Below are 19,170 nucleotides of genomic sequence, written 5' to 3'. Positions count from 1 at the left end.
AATGTAAACAACCGAAAACACAAGAGATTTTAAAAATTCTTTAATTTATATCTTTAAAATTAAAAACATCTGAATTGCATTCTACCACCTCCAAAGGCACAGTCATACTTACAGCAGACCAAATTCATAAAACACTGCCACTGAACATCGTTTGTTTTTTTTCCCAACTTGTTTGTACATAAGAAACAATGCACTGTAAAAATGACTCAACTGTTTTCTTACAGGGTAAACGATTCGATACGCTGCAGATGATTACTGGACTGATATGGACTCAGCCAATGGGAGCATTAGACTGCGTATAAAGGATGACGTGCTGGTTTGAGGCTGCTGATGCACACTGCAGCCATTTAAAGACATTGCATTTGCATGGATTTTGTCTACAACAACCAGTCGGGACAAACAGTGTTTAAGAATATGGATGTTTGAAGCAAAACAAAGCCGTTGGCAGGAGGGAGGAAATGCAGCGAGATGAAAGCACAGTGCAGGGAGATGAGTGTCGGTGGAGGACTGTGCAGATTAAAAAAAAACAAAAAAAAAACATGACACCTGTCACGAGTGGCACGCCATGTTTTTACACAATCTGACACCTTCACCCCACGGTACAAAAAAAAAGTAAAAATCACACCGATGACTTCAAAGAAACATTTCAGGACGTTTTTTTTTTTTTTCTTTTCTCGACAATATGTGCAAAGAGGCAGGGCCTTAGCCTGTTAGTGGAAAAGTCATCAGATATGAAGAGGATTGATAATCAAACGTACAATCACAAATCAAGTATGCACACAGAGGTTGCTTACAATGTGTGTGACAACACAGCACCATACACTGCACAAGAGGTTCACTTAGTGACAAGGAAATTCAAATCAGTGGATAAATATACAGCAGAATATTAGTGGATCGCTGTTCCTCCTCAGGCACAGTCCTCCATAACAACAGAGACTTTAAAAACAAAGCTGAGATAAAAGCACACAGGATTGGCACACACACGGATAAAAGATATAAATAAGGCAAGAAAAGGATGTCAAAGGGAAAATAGGCAAGAAAGGAACATCTTTTGAAAGGACAGGAATGAAGCACTTATAATATGACACGTACACAACCTCTCTGATGGATCCACATGTTCAATAGGAGAGAGAGGAGATTTTGCAGCAACGAATGGGAGCCCCAGTTCCACAGACGTAGCTTCATCTTTACAGGTTGGTGTAGCAGCTGCGACAGGCACTCCGAGAACACGACAACGTTTTCTTTTCAGGCAAATCAAATCGAGCAGGGAACCTACGAATGTCTTCCAAAATCAAAAAGCTGAACGCCGTAAAAACATATCTACAGAGGAAACCGTCCACAGTTTAGTCGACTCACAATCACACACACACACAAATCTATAAATACAAACCGTCGTGGATGAGCATGTTCTGTCAGAGTTACAGAAGTGCCTGCACGTCAAACAAACGAGACAAACACGCCCAAGAGCTTTCTTACTGCCTGCTGCCTTCTGTGTCTTTCTTCTTCTTGAAGACAAAGCCGCCAAACGAACGAGTAACAAGCTAAGTTACAATTGACTGTTGAGAGTCCACCTCCACCTTTACACACACGTCACAGTATTTTCAAGACTACTTGAAACGGCGGTGACAGGAGGAGGAGGATGGCGTTTCTCTGAAGGGAGAGAGAAGGCTGTAGCAGGTAGCGATGCCGTGAGAGAAAATAAAAACATGCCTGGCTTTAGTTCGTTTTTACAAATCAACAACACAAAACCCGACGTTCAAATGCTCCGCGTTTCTCTCCACGCTGAGAGAAACTCGTGGAAATCCCTTTGCAATGCAGATGAAACTGTGTTGAGTCAATGGGACCGACAGGTGGTTGTGCCATCCGGGCAGCAGCAGTACAGAGACTGTGTGTGTGTGTGTGTGTGTGTGTGTGTGTGTGTGCGTAAACAAGTGGGACAGTTAAGTTACAGTATGCAGCTAGAGAGTGCACACACACACACACACACACACACACACACACACAGACACAGACACAGACACAGACAGACACACACACACACACACACACAGACAGACACACACACAGGATCTATATACATGTGTGGAGTGTATAAAGTAGTGTTCTTTGTACATCTGTGTGTGTGTGTGTGTGTGTGTGTGTGTGTGTGTGTGTGTGTGTGTGTGTGTGTGTGTTTCCAGTTTGACCCCTTGTCTGCTCGTAGTGTGTCTCGTGGTTAGTTGTCGGCGGCTCCGGTCGTGAACAGGACCGTCTGGTCAGTTCTGGCCAGCTTAGCAGGCGGCTCCAGAGACTCGTCTCCAAGCACAGCCCCGTCTGAGGGAAGGGACAGCTCCTGACCTTCATCGTCGCTCTCATCGTCCTCCTCCTCGTCTTCCTCTGGAACACACACGGGTACATGAGTAGGAAACAAGGCTCGAGGTATGACAGAAGTGAACCAGCACTCACGAGCTGAGTGAAAAATCTTAATCACTGCATGTGTAGAGTAACAAAGGGTAACGTTTTACTACTTTATGTTAGCAAAACTTCATACGCCATCGATTCAGTCATAGAAAAAGTTTCTGGCCATCTACATGTTTACTTTTCTGCCTAATATGACGTGAAGTTTGTCAATAATTATTATCACCTCTGTCAACTCTGAGTTCACCTGACTTAAGATGGCTTTCATGTTCACGCTGTCAGGGCCTGATTTACTAAGATCTGAATTCAAGAGTACTAAATTGCGTGTTCACTGCAAAAGTTTGCACGTTTGACTTGTGGGCGTTTTGCGGGTGATTTACTAAGAACATTTGCAACGTCAGGTGCAAACCGTGTGGAGGCGGTAGTATTTCTGTCAGGCTTTAACGTGTTCTACTGGTTTACGTCACAGAGAGTTTGGACGGAAAGCTGGACGACCGCAGGCGCAAAATAGGTGTTAGTGAGAGGCAAATGAACGTCCAGTATTTTCAAGTAATAGCAGATAAATGTGAATATAACAAAAGGAAAAAGTGGTTTATAAGAAAACCTCTGTATTAAACACGGTCCTCTGTGGCACTGGTGCGCAGTGTGTGTGCCACTCGTGCCATCATTGCGCACCAGAAGCTTCAGTGTCAGCGCTGTGTCTGGCGAAGTTGGGGGTACAAGCATGGTGAGCCCCCCGTTCAAGTGTCCCACAGCGCAGTAGCAGGGGAGGGGGCTGTAGAGTGAAGAGACGCACCAGAGACGCGTAACCCGAGAAAATGAAATGCTCAGTTTAAAATGTAATGTTGGCGAGAAGAGGGAAATAGGACGACATAATGTCAATGTTGAAATTCTTTAGAATGCAGACGCTGTGAATGTTCACAGTTTAATCATGGCGTTTCTTTTAAACTATTATTGAAGCAAGATACAAAATAAATGCATACCATTTATTTTTCTGTCATTTAAACATGTCAACACGTCTTTTATTGCGCCTCCTAACTCTCCTCTCCTCCTAACTGCAGCCTGCAGTGCGTCACACTGGGGTTCTTTTCAAAGGTGTTAAATTCAGTCACTGTCACAACCACCGCAATTTTTGCCTGTCTTGGTAAATCACATTGCGTGTACTAACTTAACTTCTTTGCATTTTCTCCCCCCAGTATTTTGCACGCTGAGGAAACGGCTCGTTTTGCATATTCATTTAGGCAAACGTACTATTTGGACAATACGTGTTATTTTGCTCATATGAAAGACGCAATCCTCACTGCACGCTGGTAGTAAATCAGATTGCACATTTATTGCTGGTGGTATCAAGTTTGCACACGTTTTAATACACGCAAACCTTTAGTAAATCAGGCCCACAGTCAGTAAGTCAGTTTATTACCACAGCAGCTGAATGCAGGCTTAGATTGTGACGCAGCAAAAACACAGTGTAGTTACCTTTGTCAGGATCCAGCTGGCTCAGACCTCGGCCTAAACTGGCAAACTAGTAAAAAGAAGGGGATATATTGGTGTTATAAATACGGCACACATCCTTTATTTCTGAGTGTGTGTTTGTGTGAGAGTGTTTGTACCTCTCCCATGACAGCGATGGGGGTCTCTCCTTTGGCTTGGGCCACCCTGTGCTCGATCAGGTAGTACATGTATTCGTCATACAGCAGGCGGATCAGGTGAAAGGAGCCAAAACTGGCAGCACTCCTCAGGGTCAGGTCCCTGATCACCATGGAACTGAAGAGCAGAGAAGAAGACAAATATTTCTGTGACTTCCTCACTTCTCCTCTCAGTCATTGCTCGTGTCAGTGTTTATGTCTGAGCAATAAGAGAGGGCTGTTAATAGAAAGCACATGTTGCTGCCTGTTTCATGTTAGACATCTGAACTCGTCCTATCCCACCTGTAAAAGGACCACTTCAGCAGGAAGAGCTTGGCGGCCTTGGGGAATGCGGGGCTGTGCTGGTAGGGTTTCAGGACCTGGGAAACTACGCCGTCGAGCCACGCAGCCCACTGTTCTAGAGAGTTCTGCTGCTGGAGGGTCAGCTTAAAGTCCTGCTCCAGCCGCTGCACAACACGGTCCTCACACCTGCACACCCATGAAGCCTGCTCCTGGAGGAGATGGGTGAGGAGGAGGGGAAATTGTCAACAAAATGTCAAGCTTGTTGTATATATTCACCAGCAGGGGGCAGAAGGGGGGAACTTGTGAAAACACTCTTTAACACAAGATTAAATCTCTGTGTTCAGAAAAAACTTCCCTGCTAAATTCAAGTAAGACAACAAATCACCATCTGGTTATATGTGTGTGTCACTGTCTCTGCAGTCATTGGAGGAAAACCACGAGTTTCTGAGAAAAGGCTGAGTGGGCTTAGTTTACATTTCCTGGGTTGGAGGATTGAAGGAAATACAGATTGTATCTGTCTGACACATGAACCTCAGACAAAAAACAACGACAATGAAAAATGCACAATCTAAAAACCTTTGCATATTTAAACCACAAAACACTGAAGCAAGAATAAACGAACCTGGACGTTTGCAAAGTCAACGCGGTTGAGGTCAGAGAGCATCTGGCTGATCTGCGCCGTGTTCTGGAGCACAGCGCGCGCTGCTTGTGCGAGGTGGTTCAGACTTGTGTAGCGACGCAGCGTCTGTGCAAATGCATTTGCAGATGTTACCTGAGAGAAAACCAGGGGAAGAGGACGCAAGAATATTAGACATGTATTTCACATGAATGCATGTATACACACACGTGTTTAAAAACACTACAGGATACTGGAAGTGATGTATGTTCAGCCCTGGTGTTGAGCAAGTGAGCGAAGCATGCTATTGATTCGTTGAATAGATTTGTACAAGGAAGACTGTTTCCATCAGAAATCGTTTTTGTTTTCTTCTCTAAATGAGGCATAATCTCTGCAATGCCTCTGCAGTGATTTCCATAAAAGCTGCCGTTAAGAACACTGAGTAAGATGTCAAGAACCAAAACAAGAGAAACTCCCCAAAACTAAAAATGTTCAACAAGTGATGATCCTGCAGGTCTCTAACTCTGCGCGCTCCATGGCTCAGAGTTCATGTTTTCCATCCGCTGCAGGCTGGAAGAAGAGTGTGCTACCTTGATGCGGACCATTTCCTCTGGGATGTTCATCATGGCATTGGTCAGCCAGCTCTCCAGACTCTTGGCAAAGTTGCGGATGGCTTGAGTTAAGGCACCTGGAGGCAGCAAGTCAAAAGGATAGGAATGATTAATACATGTCTGCAATCCCTCAGTGGATATGGAAAAGCTTCTTCTGTAAAAGCAGTGATTTTGGGCATGTATTATGGAAACACATTTTCAACACGATTCCAGTCTGCGTTAAAAAACAGAACTCGGAACATGGTGTTCAATGTAATAAAATAAAATGAAAGTGAAATAATTATATTTGAATTGGCTGTTTGTAAATTTCCACAGCAGAGCAGTTGGCACACACTGAGGAAAAACTGAAACTCTCCAATAAAAGAGCAAGGACCAACAGCTCAAATGTTTAACCAATGAAGAAGTCCGTCACAGAAATGTGTGGTTGATCTTTTTTTCTCTCATTCATTGTGAATAGTTTCAGAAAAGGTGGAAGAATAGCCTCTCCTCTGTAGATCAACTATGTGGCGTTTTGTTGTCAGAGCCTTACTGGGGATGGGCCTGAGGACGTCAGGGATGAGGATTTCCACCAGGCCCTGGTACAGGCTGTTGTCACAGTCACGGCTCCAGCGCAGTACTGGCTCATACTTGCACAGCAACACCAGGCATGACTTTGGGAGGCGCTTCTCTGACTCATCGTGACTGCAAACAGACAACAAAGCACACACACACACACACACACACACACACACACACACACACACACACACACACACACACACACACACACACACACACACACACACACACACACACACACACACACACACACACACACACACACACAGAGTTTCAATAACCTGCATTTGATAAATAATAGAACGGATGCTGAAATAGCTCATGTCTTTTTATGCCTCTTGTATTTTAAATGTGTTGTGAGCACTCACACAGCCAGCGTGGCGTCTCCGGCCTGATTCTGGCTGAACCTCCAGAAGGTTTTCCACAGAGTTTCCACCAGTGTAAACTGCAGGTTGACCATCACGTCTAAAATTGCCTGAAAAGACACAAGCAGTTCATAAACAGTCTGAAGCCCAATTAGAGAGCAACACAAAGAAAACTCCCATCCTCAACTAAAAGCAACCTCATCAATACACAGTGGGCATCCAGGAGCTGACTGGTCCCCCGCCCGGCCGTTACCTCGCAGTGCTCTCTGTACAGCAGCTGAAAGCTCTTTATGTGCTCCAGCTCGATGCCCTCTGGCAGAGACTTCCCCTGGAGGTCGATGTCTGGAAACTCTGGGAGAGCTCTGGATGCATCTAAGACAACAAATAAAAACAGTTGATGCTTTAAAAGAAGTTTCATTCGACACACATCGTATACATGGACCTACTTCAAAGTCAGACTGAACAGTATGTTGTGCGGTATTGCACATTAACTCACCTAGGAACTGCTGGTACTGCTGAACCTGGGTGCTGATGTCCACCTGCCCAGAGCCCTGCTGCTGCTGCTGGCCTGCTCCTGAGGCCGTTCCATTGGTCATCCCCTCCACTTTATGAACAGGCTTCAATCTGCAAAAAGAAACAAAGTGAAACACTCAGATCTACTCACAGGTGGCACATTAAGGTGAAACAAATGTTCTGATATCAAGAGCTAGATGCCTGTGAGTGTATATAAAGTAAAGTATACAGTGTGAGAGAGATTTACATTTGTATAGCAGAAATAGATTCAGGACATTCAACACATGTTGTTCCAGCGTTATAACAACACATACAAATACACACAGGATGTGTGTGTACCTCTGCTTCTGTGAGAAGGGCTGCTGCCTCATAGCCAGATGTTGCTGATCTTCCATTAGACGGAGGAGAGAAGAGCCGGCCTTGATCCTCAGCCCATAGTAGTGATATTTAGAATTACCGCTGTCAGGAAGACATAAAATACATGTTCATATCAAACTGGGCCTGTGCTGGTTTGTCTGCCTCTCGGGGGAAATCTATAGAGCACACAGCAGGAGGCTGTGAGGGGAGAGGGTTCATGTTGTCTGCAGAATACACTGCTTTCTCCACCAAAGCTTCATACATACATACACAAACCCATTTTAACAAACATTTCCAAAAAGTCAATCTCACTTGCTCACCCTCCCCTCCTTTGTCAAACTCACCCACACACATGCTGTCTGTCTTCATCTCCTCCCACACTGCTCCCACACTTACTAAACCTTTTGCAACGTTACAGAGAGCTTTATGGATTTTCCTAGATGAAATCTCCATCAAGTCTCCTGCAGGGAAATCTATATGTCCACTAATTGAGATTTATATGCATGTATATGATAGAGTGCATATAAAGAGGTTAAGCTGCTAACATGTTTTTTACGAACAAGAACTTTTAAAATAATGTGGACAAAGGGGATCAAAGGGGACATATACAGTATATATACTGTATATACAGTATATATACTGTATATGACTTACTGTAGAAGTTCTTACCGTGTGCCCAGGCGGCGTGTGCGAAGCCCCATAAACACAGATCTGATGAGTTTCCCAAAAGAGGCTGCGTTAACAGGCTCCAGTTTCTGCTCCTGGCAGTGCAGCAGGTAGTGGCAGTAAAGTGTCGAACGTGGCAAACTAACTCCCTCAGCTGTCTCATAGTTGTCCAGCAACCACTGTACCTGGCAGGCAGGCGGGCAATAAAAACAGAAGAAGGTAGCTGGAGCAATTAGCAAAGCCAGTGGATAGAAACAGCAGAGACGTCCCCGTAAGAGGAGCAGCCCGAGTCAGAGTTCATGCACAGACGTTTATCACATCAACAAATCATAAAGGCACGGACATTTCACGATCAAGTCATCCATCAATTGAGAATGAAAACACAAAAACAGTTGTTTGCGTGCCGTGGCATACAACTTTGGTATGCAATGAATAAATGAGCTGGAATACTGATGGAATGTTTCCAAACATACGTTGGCTCTCATTTTCATATGGCGTTCAATAGGATGAATTTGGGATGAATCATAATTGTTGGGACATTTCAGGCAAATTGAAAAATGCCCTTTTTGTCACATGCACTGTAATGATATGAACATGATGAGGCCATGGTTTGGTTTTCTTTTGGGAGGAAATGAAACAGTTAAAAATACTCATTGTAACCAGTTTTATTCTCATGAAAGCTGACCAACATCTTCTGGTTCTGAACTGGTTAAAAAATATTTTTAATTGTGCTCTCCTCTCAACCAAACTATGGCGTCATCAGCGTGTGCAATCAAAGGGTCGTGTAGATGAGAACAAAAAAAGAAGAAATTTTTCTGCACTTGGCGCCTCTGCATACCTTCTTGTCTGCCGACGGCACGCTACTCTCCTCGCCCTCTGTAATACTCACGGTGGCTGGAGAGGCGCGGGCAGTGTGCGAGTAGTTCTGACTGTTGCCAGCTGCACCCCCGCTGCTGCTGCCCAGCATGTAACCCCCCTGTATCACGTAGCTGCCTGCTGCGCCACCATTTGTGCCTGCCCCTTCCCCTGCCCCATTGGTGGTTCCACCTGTGGTCACCACTGTGGCCCCTCCCCCTGCTGCACTTGTGGGCTGGGCCACAAACATGGACACCCCGCCTGTTGTGCCAGCAGTCACAGAGACCGTGAGAGGGGTGCCAGGGGTGGAGGCCTGGGAGCCTGGGGTGGTCGGACCTTCATAATACTGGGCAGCTGTGGTCTGGGTGTACAGCGGGGTGTCAGTGTAAGGGAAGGTGCCGGAACGACTGAATGAGAGAGATGAAACAAAGATGGATTAGTATTAATGTCAAATATTGGAGACATTGTGTTGAGGGGAAAGCAAACCCTCTGTCCAGACGTGATTATTCTTACATGGTGCTGGTGGTGTAGCTTGTGTCTGCTCCTTCAACATACTGCACCTGATTGGTGTACACATGTTGCACGGGCACTGGTGTGAGCTGCTGCTGTACCTAAAAAAGGATGCACACAAAACCCCCCACAGCCTTATCAGACCCGATCAGCTTTGTCATCCCCTGAAAACTCCTGAATTTTTCATATAAGGCTTCTTTCGTATACAGATATTTTTAGCTACGGATAGATTCTGTCCCCTTTACTCTGTAGCAGCAGTGTCCCTCTTGTCCCTGACCTACTTGGATGGTTGCAGTTGTAGCCTGCAGGGGCAGGCTATCACGGCCTGTGACTTCAAGGTAGTCTCCTATCTTTTTGTCTGCGTAGACAAAAGGCAAGTACGTTGATTGGTAAAACTGAAGAAGTTCCATGGGGATGTTGAAGGGGATGTAGATTGCTTTTCCACAGCATTCTTTAACATGGTCTCCTGATGCATCGACCTGGTACTCTGGCTGTCCTATCTCGTGCTGCAGCTGCCTTTCTTCTAGATCGCTATCCCTGACTAATGCTGTTACCTCGGCGATATGGAGGAGCTGGAAGCCGGCACATGCAGGTTTAACCACAGATGTGATTTGTGAACTGATGCCATTATGAATACAAAGACACTGACTGAGTAGAGTGTGTGTGACTTACCTCTGGACTGATGTGAACAGGCTGCAGACTGGTGACACTGAGCTGGGTGCCTGGCTCGGTCTTGGCTATCTGAGAGGTGGCCTGCACCACAGACCTCTGTTTAGATAAAGAAATGAATCAACTAACGAGTAAAGAAAACATACATTCAATGCATTTGCTTTTATTTGCATTCACATTTCACCTGTTGAGCTGCCTGCACCTGCTGAACAACCTGCGTGGGGACACCTGTCTGCACCACAGCAGGAGGGGGACTTGAGTCTGACACACTGTCACTTGAGTGAAGGGAGCCCTCTAAAAAAGGAAAGAAAGGTTTGAAGATTGTCACTTATGTATGTCTATTATGAATCAGTGTTTATTTCAACTTCACGTCATGTAGCTCAAATAAACACAGATTCATGATGTTGCATTTCTAATATATCTGCCTTTGTATTTAACTACATTTTCAATCTGCTGACCAGTTGGGGAAAGCCTTTTACTTTCATTAAGTTGTTGGCATGTTCACATTTCAGTTCACCACTTCCTTGTAATAAAATGTGTAAAAAAAGAAAGAAGCATTGTAGCTCTATGCAGTAACAATCTCTGTATCTTTTTCTTTGTCTGTTTTATTTGAACAATGATGAGTAACTGAAGAATGCATTCATAAAGTAAATCACAGTCCTGAGCTCGTCCAGCCTACACTAGTGCCAATAGCATATAATGTTAAGTGCTGTTCATCCTTACCTGTGACTGTAACAACAATGTACTGAGGAGTGCTTTGAGCATTTCCTGACTCTGTGGGGGAGCCCTGGATCTCTGCAGTCACATACTGTGTCTGAGCTGGCTGGGCCTGTGCTGCTGACTGGGCTTGACTTCCAGCTGCAGGCTTTTGAGTGGTGATCGAGACATCTTGATCAGTGTGAGTAGTTTGGCCTGTGGATGTGATGATGGTGGGAGTGGACACAGTCGTCTGAATCTCAGCCAGAAACTGAGGAGCAGTTGGAGGGTTGGAGCTGTCGTCAGGTTGTCCCGATGTGACAGTAACCACAGTGCCCTGGGTTTGGGCCGCTGGTTGGATCTCACCTACATAGCCTGAGGTGGCCATAACAAGAGCTGGGAATCACCCTGGTGGAAAAAAGTGAATAGAAATGTATTTAAGGTGAGTGTGAGGAGGATGCTCTAAATCAGGGGTGTCCAAAGTGCGGCCCGGGGGCCATTTGTGGCCCTTGAGTGGATTTTTTGTGGCCCTTGACTTCAAATCGAAGAATCAGAAGATTTTGGCCCCAGGCCTCATCAGATATCGTATTTCGTTCTTTTTTTCTTTTTCATGTTAGCGAGGGAGACCTATAAAAGCCTGACTATTCTTTCCAAAAAATTAGAACACAACAGTTTCCCACTGCAATTAGATAGATAGATAGATAGATAGATAGATAGATACTTTATTGATCCCGAGGGAAATTCAAGTTAGATTCAAATTAGTTATTTATTATTAATTATTGTGTATTTACATTATTTTTTGAAGAGGTCAAAATACAAAAAGTTCCTTCCAATATTTAAAAAAAACAAACAAAAAAACCCTGTGGCCCGTGAGTGATTCTAACGCGACAATTTTGGCCCGCAAGAAAAAAAGTTTGGACACCACTGATCTAAATCTTTCCATGAAGGATTCATCTGATTGACTGACTGATCCTTCACATAGAGACAAGGGAGCGGAGGGTGAACTACCTAGAGCCTTCAAGTAGAATGTAATTCATAAGTACTTTAGGAATTAGTAATTCATTGGGCAATTGTTGTCAAACTATGCTTGTTGAAGGATTTTGTTTGTTTTACAGTTCAAGCTTAAATAAGTGATCTGATTCTCTTTAGCTCATGAGTTTTATCTGTGGTCAACCATTGATTTGATTTCCTGGACACAAAGTAATATTAGAGCACTGGGATTTATTTGCCTTGCTGTTAGTTCATGAGTTAAAGAGCTGTTCTGGAGAGTAACACAACAGCTGACCTGTTTGTGCTGCATCTTGCGTGGGGGGAGCACTGACGAGAACAAGCGCTCGAGTGTCTTATTACCTGTAATGTGATCACACGTCCTATGGCCATTTACACAGGAAGTACAAGTTGGGAAAGTCCCTTACTACGACAGTTATTGTGGCTTTGCAGACAGGTTTTTTTGCTGCATTTTGTACATTGAAATAACATGCACACCATTTCCCAATTGTGTGACATTTTCAATCATTCGTCATCAGTTGGAAATGAGCCAGGGCTAGAAACTGTATGCATGGCATCAGCTTTGTAGTTTACATATAAAACAATGTTTAATGAATGTGCCTCTTCTTTGTTTAACAGATTCTCAAGACAGGGCAGAGTGAGGGGATTGTATAAGCAATACAAGTTTTTCTTGATCAAAGGATGCATCATTATTATAGTTAAATAAACAACAAGTCACCTCATTACACATTTTTAATTGAATGAACACGACTAACTGAACTTGGATGTATTCATGTGATGTCGAACACTTCAGAAAAATGACTTTCCGAGTTATTAAATGCACATGACCACCTGCTCAAGCCGGAACAACAACTCGGAAAAACTTGTTTGTCATCAAATGGGGGGAGGGGCCAAATATGTTTTGTTTGTTAACATATTTTTAATCAATTCAAGTATTGGGTACCTTTAGACCTACAAGTTTAATTTGATTCAGGGGGCAGGCGACTTTGCTATCTGTGATTTAGAAATGAATGGTGCCACATTATAGCAAGAGAAATGGTGCCACATGGTAAAGCATACAGATGCACACACAGTTGTCATTAGCAATAGAGGCGTATGACACATTACTGTAATTAGTGTAGAAAACAAAGAGGAGAGCCACATGCAACTAAACAAAAGTCTAAAACAAAAGCTTCTATTTTCAAATGTCCAAACTAAAGTCAATCAAAATCTAAATAAACATCCAATACAACTAATACCAGAGTCAGGGGACAAATCAACAGCATTTCAAGTTGTATTGACTTTATGATGTTGAGGGACAAAAATTCTTCTCATGCTGCAATTCAATACTATATTTAACATCAACTTCATCATCACTCTAATCTCAAACATCACTTTTAACAGAAACATTACACTGATCTTCTTCGGTTTGTGCTCTTATAACGTTCAGATTTTCCGAACTGAAATCACTTGAAGTGATGAAGAACGACTTTCCAACTCGGGAGACGTTGGACCATTCGAGCAGCACCTGAATGCAGCATGACCAGCTACCTGCAAAAACGCCCTCCTTAGCCACGCCCATCTGCTCTAAAGCCCGACACCTGCCCCGCCGACTACAACTTCCTTTATCCAAAAGCGACATATATTGGTTGTATAGTTGTAGTTTTAATTCTGCATACAGCTCAACACTAACACAATCATGTTTACAGCATTACACTTTTAAGCCGACAACCGTTAACCGTTAGGTGCTGCGGTTGATTTACCGTTAAAAACAGAAAAGTGACCGTTACTGTTAAACTCGAACCGTTAGCAAATAAAAACAACAAGCACGCGCCTGTCGTGACAGCACCGATGCTAACTGTCTAGCAAAAGATAACACGGACAGCGGGCTAACATTGGTCTCTACAACAACCGCCATTTTGTACCTTTTGCATTTGACATCGCCATAACAACGGCCTGCTTGAGTATGCATCTGTGGCTGCGTCGTCATGGCAGGCACAATTCACTGTCACCGGAATGAGCGGCGGACACAAAACTAGCCCCATTCAACACACGTAACCGACTCCTGATCGGCTCGTCTGTTAGCCACTTAGCTTACCGTGGAAGACAGTGCATGTTATGGCTACTGAAACAACAAGGGGGAAAAGAGCAATAGCACGATTCCGTTGAAGCATAATTGGAATAAAAACATTTCCTGTATTTAAAAGCTTCACCTCAAGCTCCACGTATGGGTTTCTCACCGGTAAAAATATCTTCTTTTATTTTATTTTTTTTACGGCGGATTCAGTTGTTGTTGTTGTTGATTCTCGTTGCTGGGTTCTTGTCGCCAGGGCTACCGTGGCTATGGCGCTTCGTCCTCACCAGGGCAACTGTTGCTACCCACCACCCGCTCCCTTCCCTCCCCCTTCCTTGCTCTGATTGGCTGAAACCTGCCGAATTCTCTTAAAGTCAAAGGCGCTACCTTTTTCTTATACTACAAAGCACCTCCACGCCCATTTGTAGAGCACCGCTGTCCATCAATGACATACAGTTTTTACAAAAAAGGTGGATACTATGCCAGTAAAAGTCATAGGTTTATCCAAGTGATTGTCAAAAGAGCAAGTAATCTGACTGTCATATCAATTCTTCCTAAAATGTAAGAGTGGGATAGGGACTATCCTCAATACATGCTGGCCAATGCATTTATCTTCTGGTGATGATCAAAATTGGGTGAGATCAAACCTTAAAAACAGGTTGGTAAGGCATGTTTATTTAAATAGCCCTGTTCAGACACAAGGCCATTCACAGTGCTTTACAGACCTAAAAAACAGGAAGAAAATAAAACAGAGCTTAAGTAGAGAATGCAACAGAAATTAAGAAAACAAAGCAAAAGAAAGATTGTACATCATTAAAAGACAGAGAAGAATGTAAAAGTATGTAATAAAGGAACAACTATTAAAAACTATTAAGAAAGTAAGAATGTGTTGCAGTAAGACAGAAAGTATATTCATAATGGAAAGCCATGAGTGAATAATATAGTTTTAAGGCCTGATTTGTTAAAAATATAATCAAGACTGGGTTCTGATTAAAGCCTTGCAGTTTGTATTGTTTGCAAACTTTTGAGTTGATTGTGAGTAGATTTATGCCACCCGCCTTACAACCACACGGACAGCGGGCTAACATTATGTAATCTGGAAAAATTTCAGATTATATAATTTACATATTAAGCAATACTACATTTCTGTTGGGCAGTGGGCCCATCAGAGAATACACCTTCATAGAGGCAAATAAGGTGGTGAACAAACACATCTGGAATGACCTACACAAACACAAGCATTGGGAGTGCTGACTAGCCACTGCCACTGGCGCCCCTTGATGGGATAACTTTGAACCAGTGAAATAGGTTGTCTGATCCCGAATGACGAAAAGGAGATTTCCAAATCCAGATCATTCGTCTCCAGATTCAGCATTTTGATTAGATATATTAAATCCAATCTCGACGAGTGAAAGGACTCAGGCATCAGCTTCCTGACTTATTGAAAAATTATAACAGCTATTTGTGTCTAAAAATTGTAAAAGGACAAAATGAGTGCTTATATAAAGAACAACAGCACTAGGACTTCAACTGCATCATCCTCCCCAGGTTCTCTGCATATAGTTAATTAACTATTGATGGCGAGTATTCAAGTTTCTTGCTTTATATGTTAAGCGTTTTACGGTTTCATATTTGCTTGTTTGACACAATACAAGACTGCCGGGTAGCCTACATAGAGACAAAATTAAATCATGCAAGTTATAGAGTATAGGGCGGTATTGTATATATTGTTCTGCAGGGTGCGTCATTAATATATTTATAATAAAGGGTAGGCCATTGCATTTCCATATTGCCTCTGTGACCTCAGGAGGTCTGATACTTTGTGTAAATGAATGTCAGACAGGACAGCCTCCTTAAATGCCATTTGTTTGCTTGTTGTCGTCACACTAATTACAAATTCACCATCTTCATTGTAATTCCCCAAATGGGTGACCTTTGACTGTGGATATGCAGATAAATATGTGCTTTATTTTTGTCTGACTCATTATAAGAATTCTATGTTATCTGAAATTGAAAATGTCACTGGAAGTGTCTCAGTCCTCTTGTTCACCTTTTGGCAAAGAGCTGACAAAATACAGAGAGAAATACTGGGTTTTCTGTGGATCACAAATAACAATACTTATGTAAATAACTGGGATGTTGAATGACATAGACTAAACAATGGGCTGAATGTACCTTTGGTCCCATCAACAACTGTATGTCATTGAAATGACCTTTAGGCCTACAAGTTTAATTTGATGTATTCAGGCAATCAGTTGGCCATACTTTTTCATCTTTATTACTGAAATAAAATTCAGCCTGTATGGGGCAGGCGACTTTGCTTTCTGTGATTTAGAAATGAATGGTGCCACATAATGGCAAGAGAAATGGTGCCCCATGGTGAAGCATACAGATGCACACACAGTTGTCATTAGCAATAAAGGTTTATGGCACAGTTGTGTCATGAGTGTGAAAAAAAAAGATGAGGACCCACATGCAACTCAAATGTCCAATCTAAAGTCAATCTAAATCTAATACAACTAATACCAGAGTCAGGGGACAAATCAACAGCACCAATTTTCAAGTTGACTTCATAATGTTGTGGGACATAAGAGGCAAAAATGCTTCTCATGCTGCAACTCAATTATATCACTGAGGGTTAACATATTCATTAAATATGCAACCTTTGGTCCTCTTTTTGTCTTCACAAAGGTCTCTGACTTTATCTCTGTTTCAAATCGTTTCCCCTCTCCGAGAAGGCCTGCATGCGCAGTTTGCATGTCTGCCTTGCTGTGCTCTAAACCCCTTTATAAAGCACGCCTGGGTCACTCAGAGAGTCACAGCTTTGGAAAAAGGGAGACAGAAAGCCAAGTGCTGCTAAAGCAAATCATCTCTTGTCTTCAAAAGCAATTCTGCTTTCCTGTTTTTCCCTTTGGTACCATGTGGAAAGCTGCCGTGCTGGCGGTATGTGTGCTGGTGGCAGGAGTTCAGCCCATGGACGACCCATCATACGGGGTGAAGCTCTGTGGCCGTGAGTTCATCCGGGCAGTCATCTTCACATGTGGAGGCTCACGGTGGAAACGGTCCCTCAGGAGTGCAGGTAAGAAGCTAACACATTCCCTATTGGTGAATAAGACAGTTCTTGTTATTGTATTTGTTTAATGTATTTTATCTGAGATCACTAATGCTAGGAAATCGTTATTTCTGAGTCCACCTGTGAATTCAGATTCTGTCTTTACATTTCTGTGCTCAGTTGTGTGTATTGTGCAGAAAAGCTTGAGCAAATAACTCAAATAAAAGGAAAATCACTCGTTCCTATTATCACTTTATTGAATGTTCATGTTTTTTATGACAGTCATTGTTTACCTTTATTGGCAATCATTGCTATCAGAGAGCTATAATGTAACTTATTGTGTTTAATTGTGTTCTTTTAAAAATGTAGCCTTTCAAAAAAACAAACACATACCTTTAACAACCCTGACATAATTCAGTAAACTGATCCATTTCCCTCCAGCTTGTGTCACATGCTCCATCATTTCTACATTTTATATTACAAACAAAATGAATAAGCTGTTTCCCCCATATGAAAGAAGCCTAAGTATCCTCTGATGCTTCCTCTGCTCATTTCTGTCAAGCAGAGTCCTCGGAGGACCCATTCAGCTCCCGTCAAGATGAATCCTCAGAGGGAATGAGTCACAACTTTGTGGTGGACCGTCTCCTCCTGGGGACCAGAGATTTAAGCAAACCAAAAGACGGCCAGGAGGATGTTTTTAGCAGGACGGCCCGTTCTTACATCACTGAGGAAATCCTGGAAGCTCTTCGCAAGGCTGACCGCAAGGCCCGGGACGTGGTGGTGGGCCTGTCCAACGCCTGCTGCAAGTGGGGCTGCAGCAAGAGCGAGATCAGCTCCCTTTGTTGAGAGACCCTTCACCCTTTACATGAGAGTGAAGACACAGGCTGACGAATATGTGTACAACACACATTTATACATCCACACTTGTCTATTTTTCACTCTTCATCAATGAATCCAGTGACTTCAGTTAAACCATTAATCATTGAAATTGTTGTTTTATTTTGAGTATGAACAAATGGAAAGGGCTGCGCGTGTTCATAATGTTTCTGTATGATCTCTGTGAAATAAAACTCATTTTTTGGCTTTGTATGTATCATTCAGTTGTTTTCACCTTTATTTTACTCGACTTTCTGAATTGTGAGCGTGAGAATTCAAAAGGACCTTTTATTATTTACTTCATAAAGGTTTGTAATGACTATCTTGTTTATAAACCATCAGTAATTTTATGTTATTTAGCATATTAGAGCAGTGCATTAAATGGGTCAAAGGTTGTTAATAATGTGTTTAAATAAATCCCACAACTAACCTTTTTTTTAATTTACATGTCATGCTTTTGATTTATATCTCATCTCTCGTATAAAATAGTTTTCCTGTAATATATAACATCAGAAATGATTACTTATGACTGTTTCTTCACATCAATATGATTTGCAACAGCGTGATTTCCAAAAGTGTTCCAATCCTTGCAGGTATAATCAAGAAACTCTGTTACTCTGAATCTTTCTAATTTGAGTTAAGTTGAGCTATTAGCAAAATCAATCATAAAAAGTATCAGTTTGTTTACTTTATTCATCTCACAACGGAGAAATATACATTGTTAAAGCAGCAAAGATCAAAGATTGGCAACAAAAGAAACACAGAGCAAATTAAATACAAATTAAGAATATGTAAAAAAAAATAAATATATATATATATAGATAGATAGATAGATAGATAGATAGATAGATAGATAGATAGATAGATAGATAGATAGATTGATAGATTGATAGATTGATAGATACAAGAACTATAGATGGCTTAGAGCTGCAGTTTTTAACACAATGCCATCAGAATAGTCACTGGTAAAACACAGTGCACATAGAGTGGAACATGTTATTGCACAAGGAAACACAATATAATGTTCTTATTGCACAAGGTTGGCGTGAATTGTCCGGTTTATGGGTGTGGTTTTGATCTACTGGGAGCAGGCTTGCTTGATCAGTCTTAATGCAGCAGTTAAGGAAGGGCCTTATCTTCCCTTCACACAGGTGGCCAAGCCTGCCACTGAAGGAGCCAAACACAGAAACAGAGTCCCAGTCTGTTCAGTGCATGTTGTACATACATACCGACTTTGTGTCCTTTAGTGAGAGATTCATAATTTAAAAGTTGTTTACATTATTGTCACAGTTTTTTTTTGCGTATTTTGAGTGGCTGAAGTGTAGACTTGAATTTCCCTCGGGATCAATAAAGTATCTATCTATCTATCTATCTATCTATCTATCTATCTATCTATCTATCTATCTATCTATCTAGTCCAGGGGTGTCCAAAGTGCGGCC

The 19,170-nt window shown here is 42.4% G+C and overlaps 2 protein-coding genes across 14 annotated transcripts; one reads left to right on the top strand and one right to left on the bottom strand.

The window, feature by feature from the left end:
* Window positions 1-24: 24 nt before the first annotated feature.
* Window positions 25-14,099, bottom strand: rfx1a (regulatory factor X, 1a (influences HLA class II expression)). 11 transcript variants are annotated; one of them, XM_079366532.1, is made up of 19 exons: window positions 13,969-14,099; window positions 10,769-11,149; window positions 10,230-10,339; window positions 10,049-10,144; window positions 9,658-9,948; window positions 9,380-9,477; window positions 8,850-9,273; window positions 8,015-8,196; window positions 7,328-7,447; window positions 6,972-7,099; window positions 6,729-6,847; window positions 6,479-6,585; window positions 6,082-6,233; window positions 5,532-5,629; window positions 4,948-5,097; window positions 4,326-4,534; window positions 4,008-4,161; window positions 3,874-3,919; window positions 25-2,376 (listed from the first exon to the last, which is right to left on the bottom strand). In XM_079366532.1, exons 2-19 carry the CDS (start codon window positions 11,127-11,129, stop codon window positions 2,216-2,218), a joined length of 3,006 nt encoding a protein of 1,001 aa, XP_079222658.1. In that variant the 5' UTR covers window positions 11,130-11,149; window positions 13,969-14,099; the 3' UTR covers window positions 25-2,215. The 11 variants fall into 11 exon arrangements, with proteins under 11 accessions (XP_079222658.1, XP_079222666.1, XP_079222667.1 ...); XM_079366540.1 differs by having other exon boundaries at window positions 8,015-8,190; XM_079366541.1 differs by having other exon boundaries at window positions 8,901-9,273.
* Window positions 11,128-17,990, top strand: LOC306838386 (relaxin-3-like). 3 transcript variants are annotated; one of them, XM_079366547.1, is made up of 3 exons: window positions 11,128-11,183; window positions 16,732-16,881; window positions 17,420-17,990. In XM_079366547.1, exons 2-3 carry the CDS (start codon window positions 16,776-16,778, stop codon window positions 17,698-17,700), a joined length of 387 nt encoding a protein of 128 aa, XP_079222673.1. In that variant the 5' UTR covers window positions 11,128-11,183; window positions 16,732-16,775; the 3' UTR covers window positions 17,701-17,990. The 3 variants fall into 3 exon arrangements, with proteins under 3 accessions (XP_079222673.1, XP_079222671.1, XP_079222672.1); XM_079366545.1 differs by lacking the exon at window positions 11,128-11,183 and adding an exon at window positions 11,434-11,487 and having other exon boundaries at window positions 14,566-16,881; XM_079366546.1 differs by lacking the exon at window positions 11,128-11,183 and adding an exon at window positions 14,205-14,805 and having other exon boundaries at window positions 14,880-16,881.
* The last annotated feature ends 1,180 nt before the right edge of the window (window positions 17,991-19,170 follow it).

Source organism: Symphodus melops (assembly GCF_947650265.1).
Source record: "Symphodus melops genome assembly, chromosome: 17".
Classification (NCBI taxonomy): Eukaryota; Metazoa; Chordata; class Actinopteri; order Labriformes; family Labridae; genus Symphodus; species Symphodus melops.
Note: the sequence above shows the minus strand (reverse complement) of the source record. Positions and strands in the feature narration are given on the sequence as shown.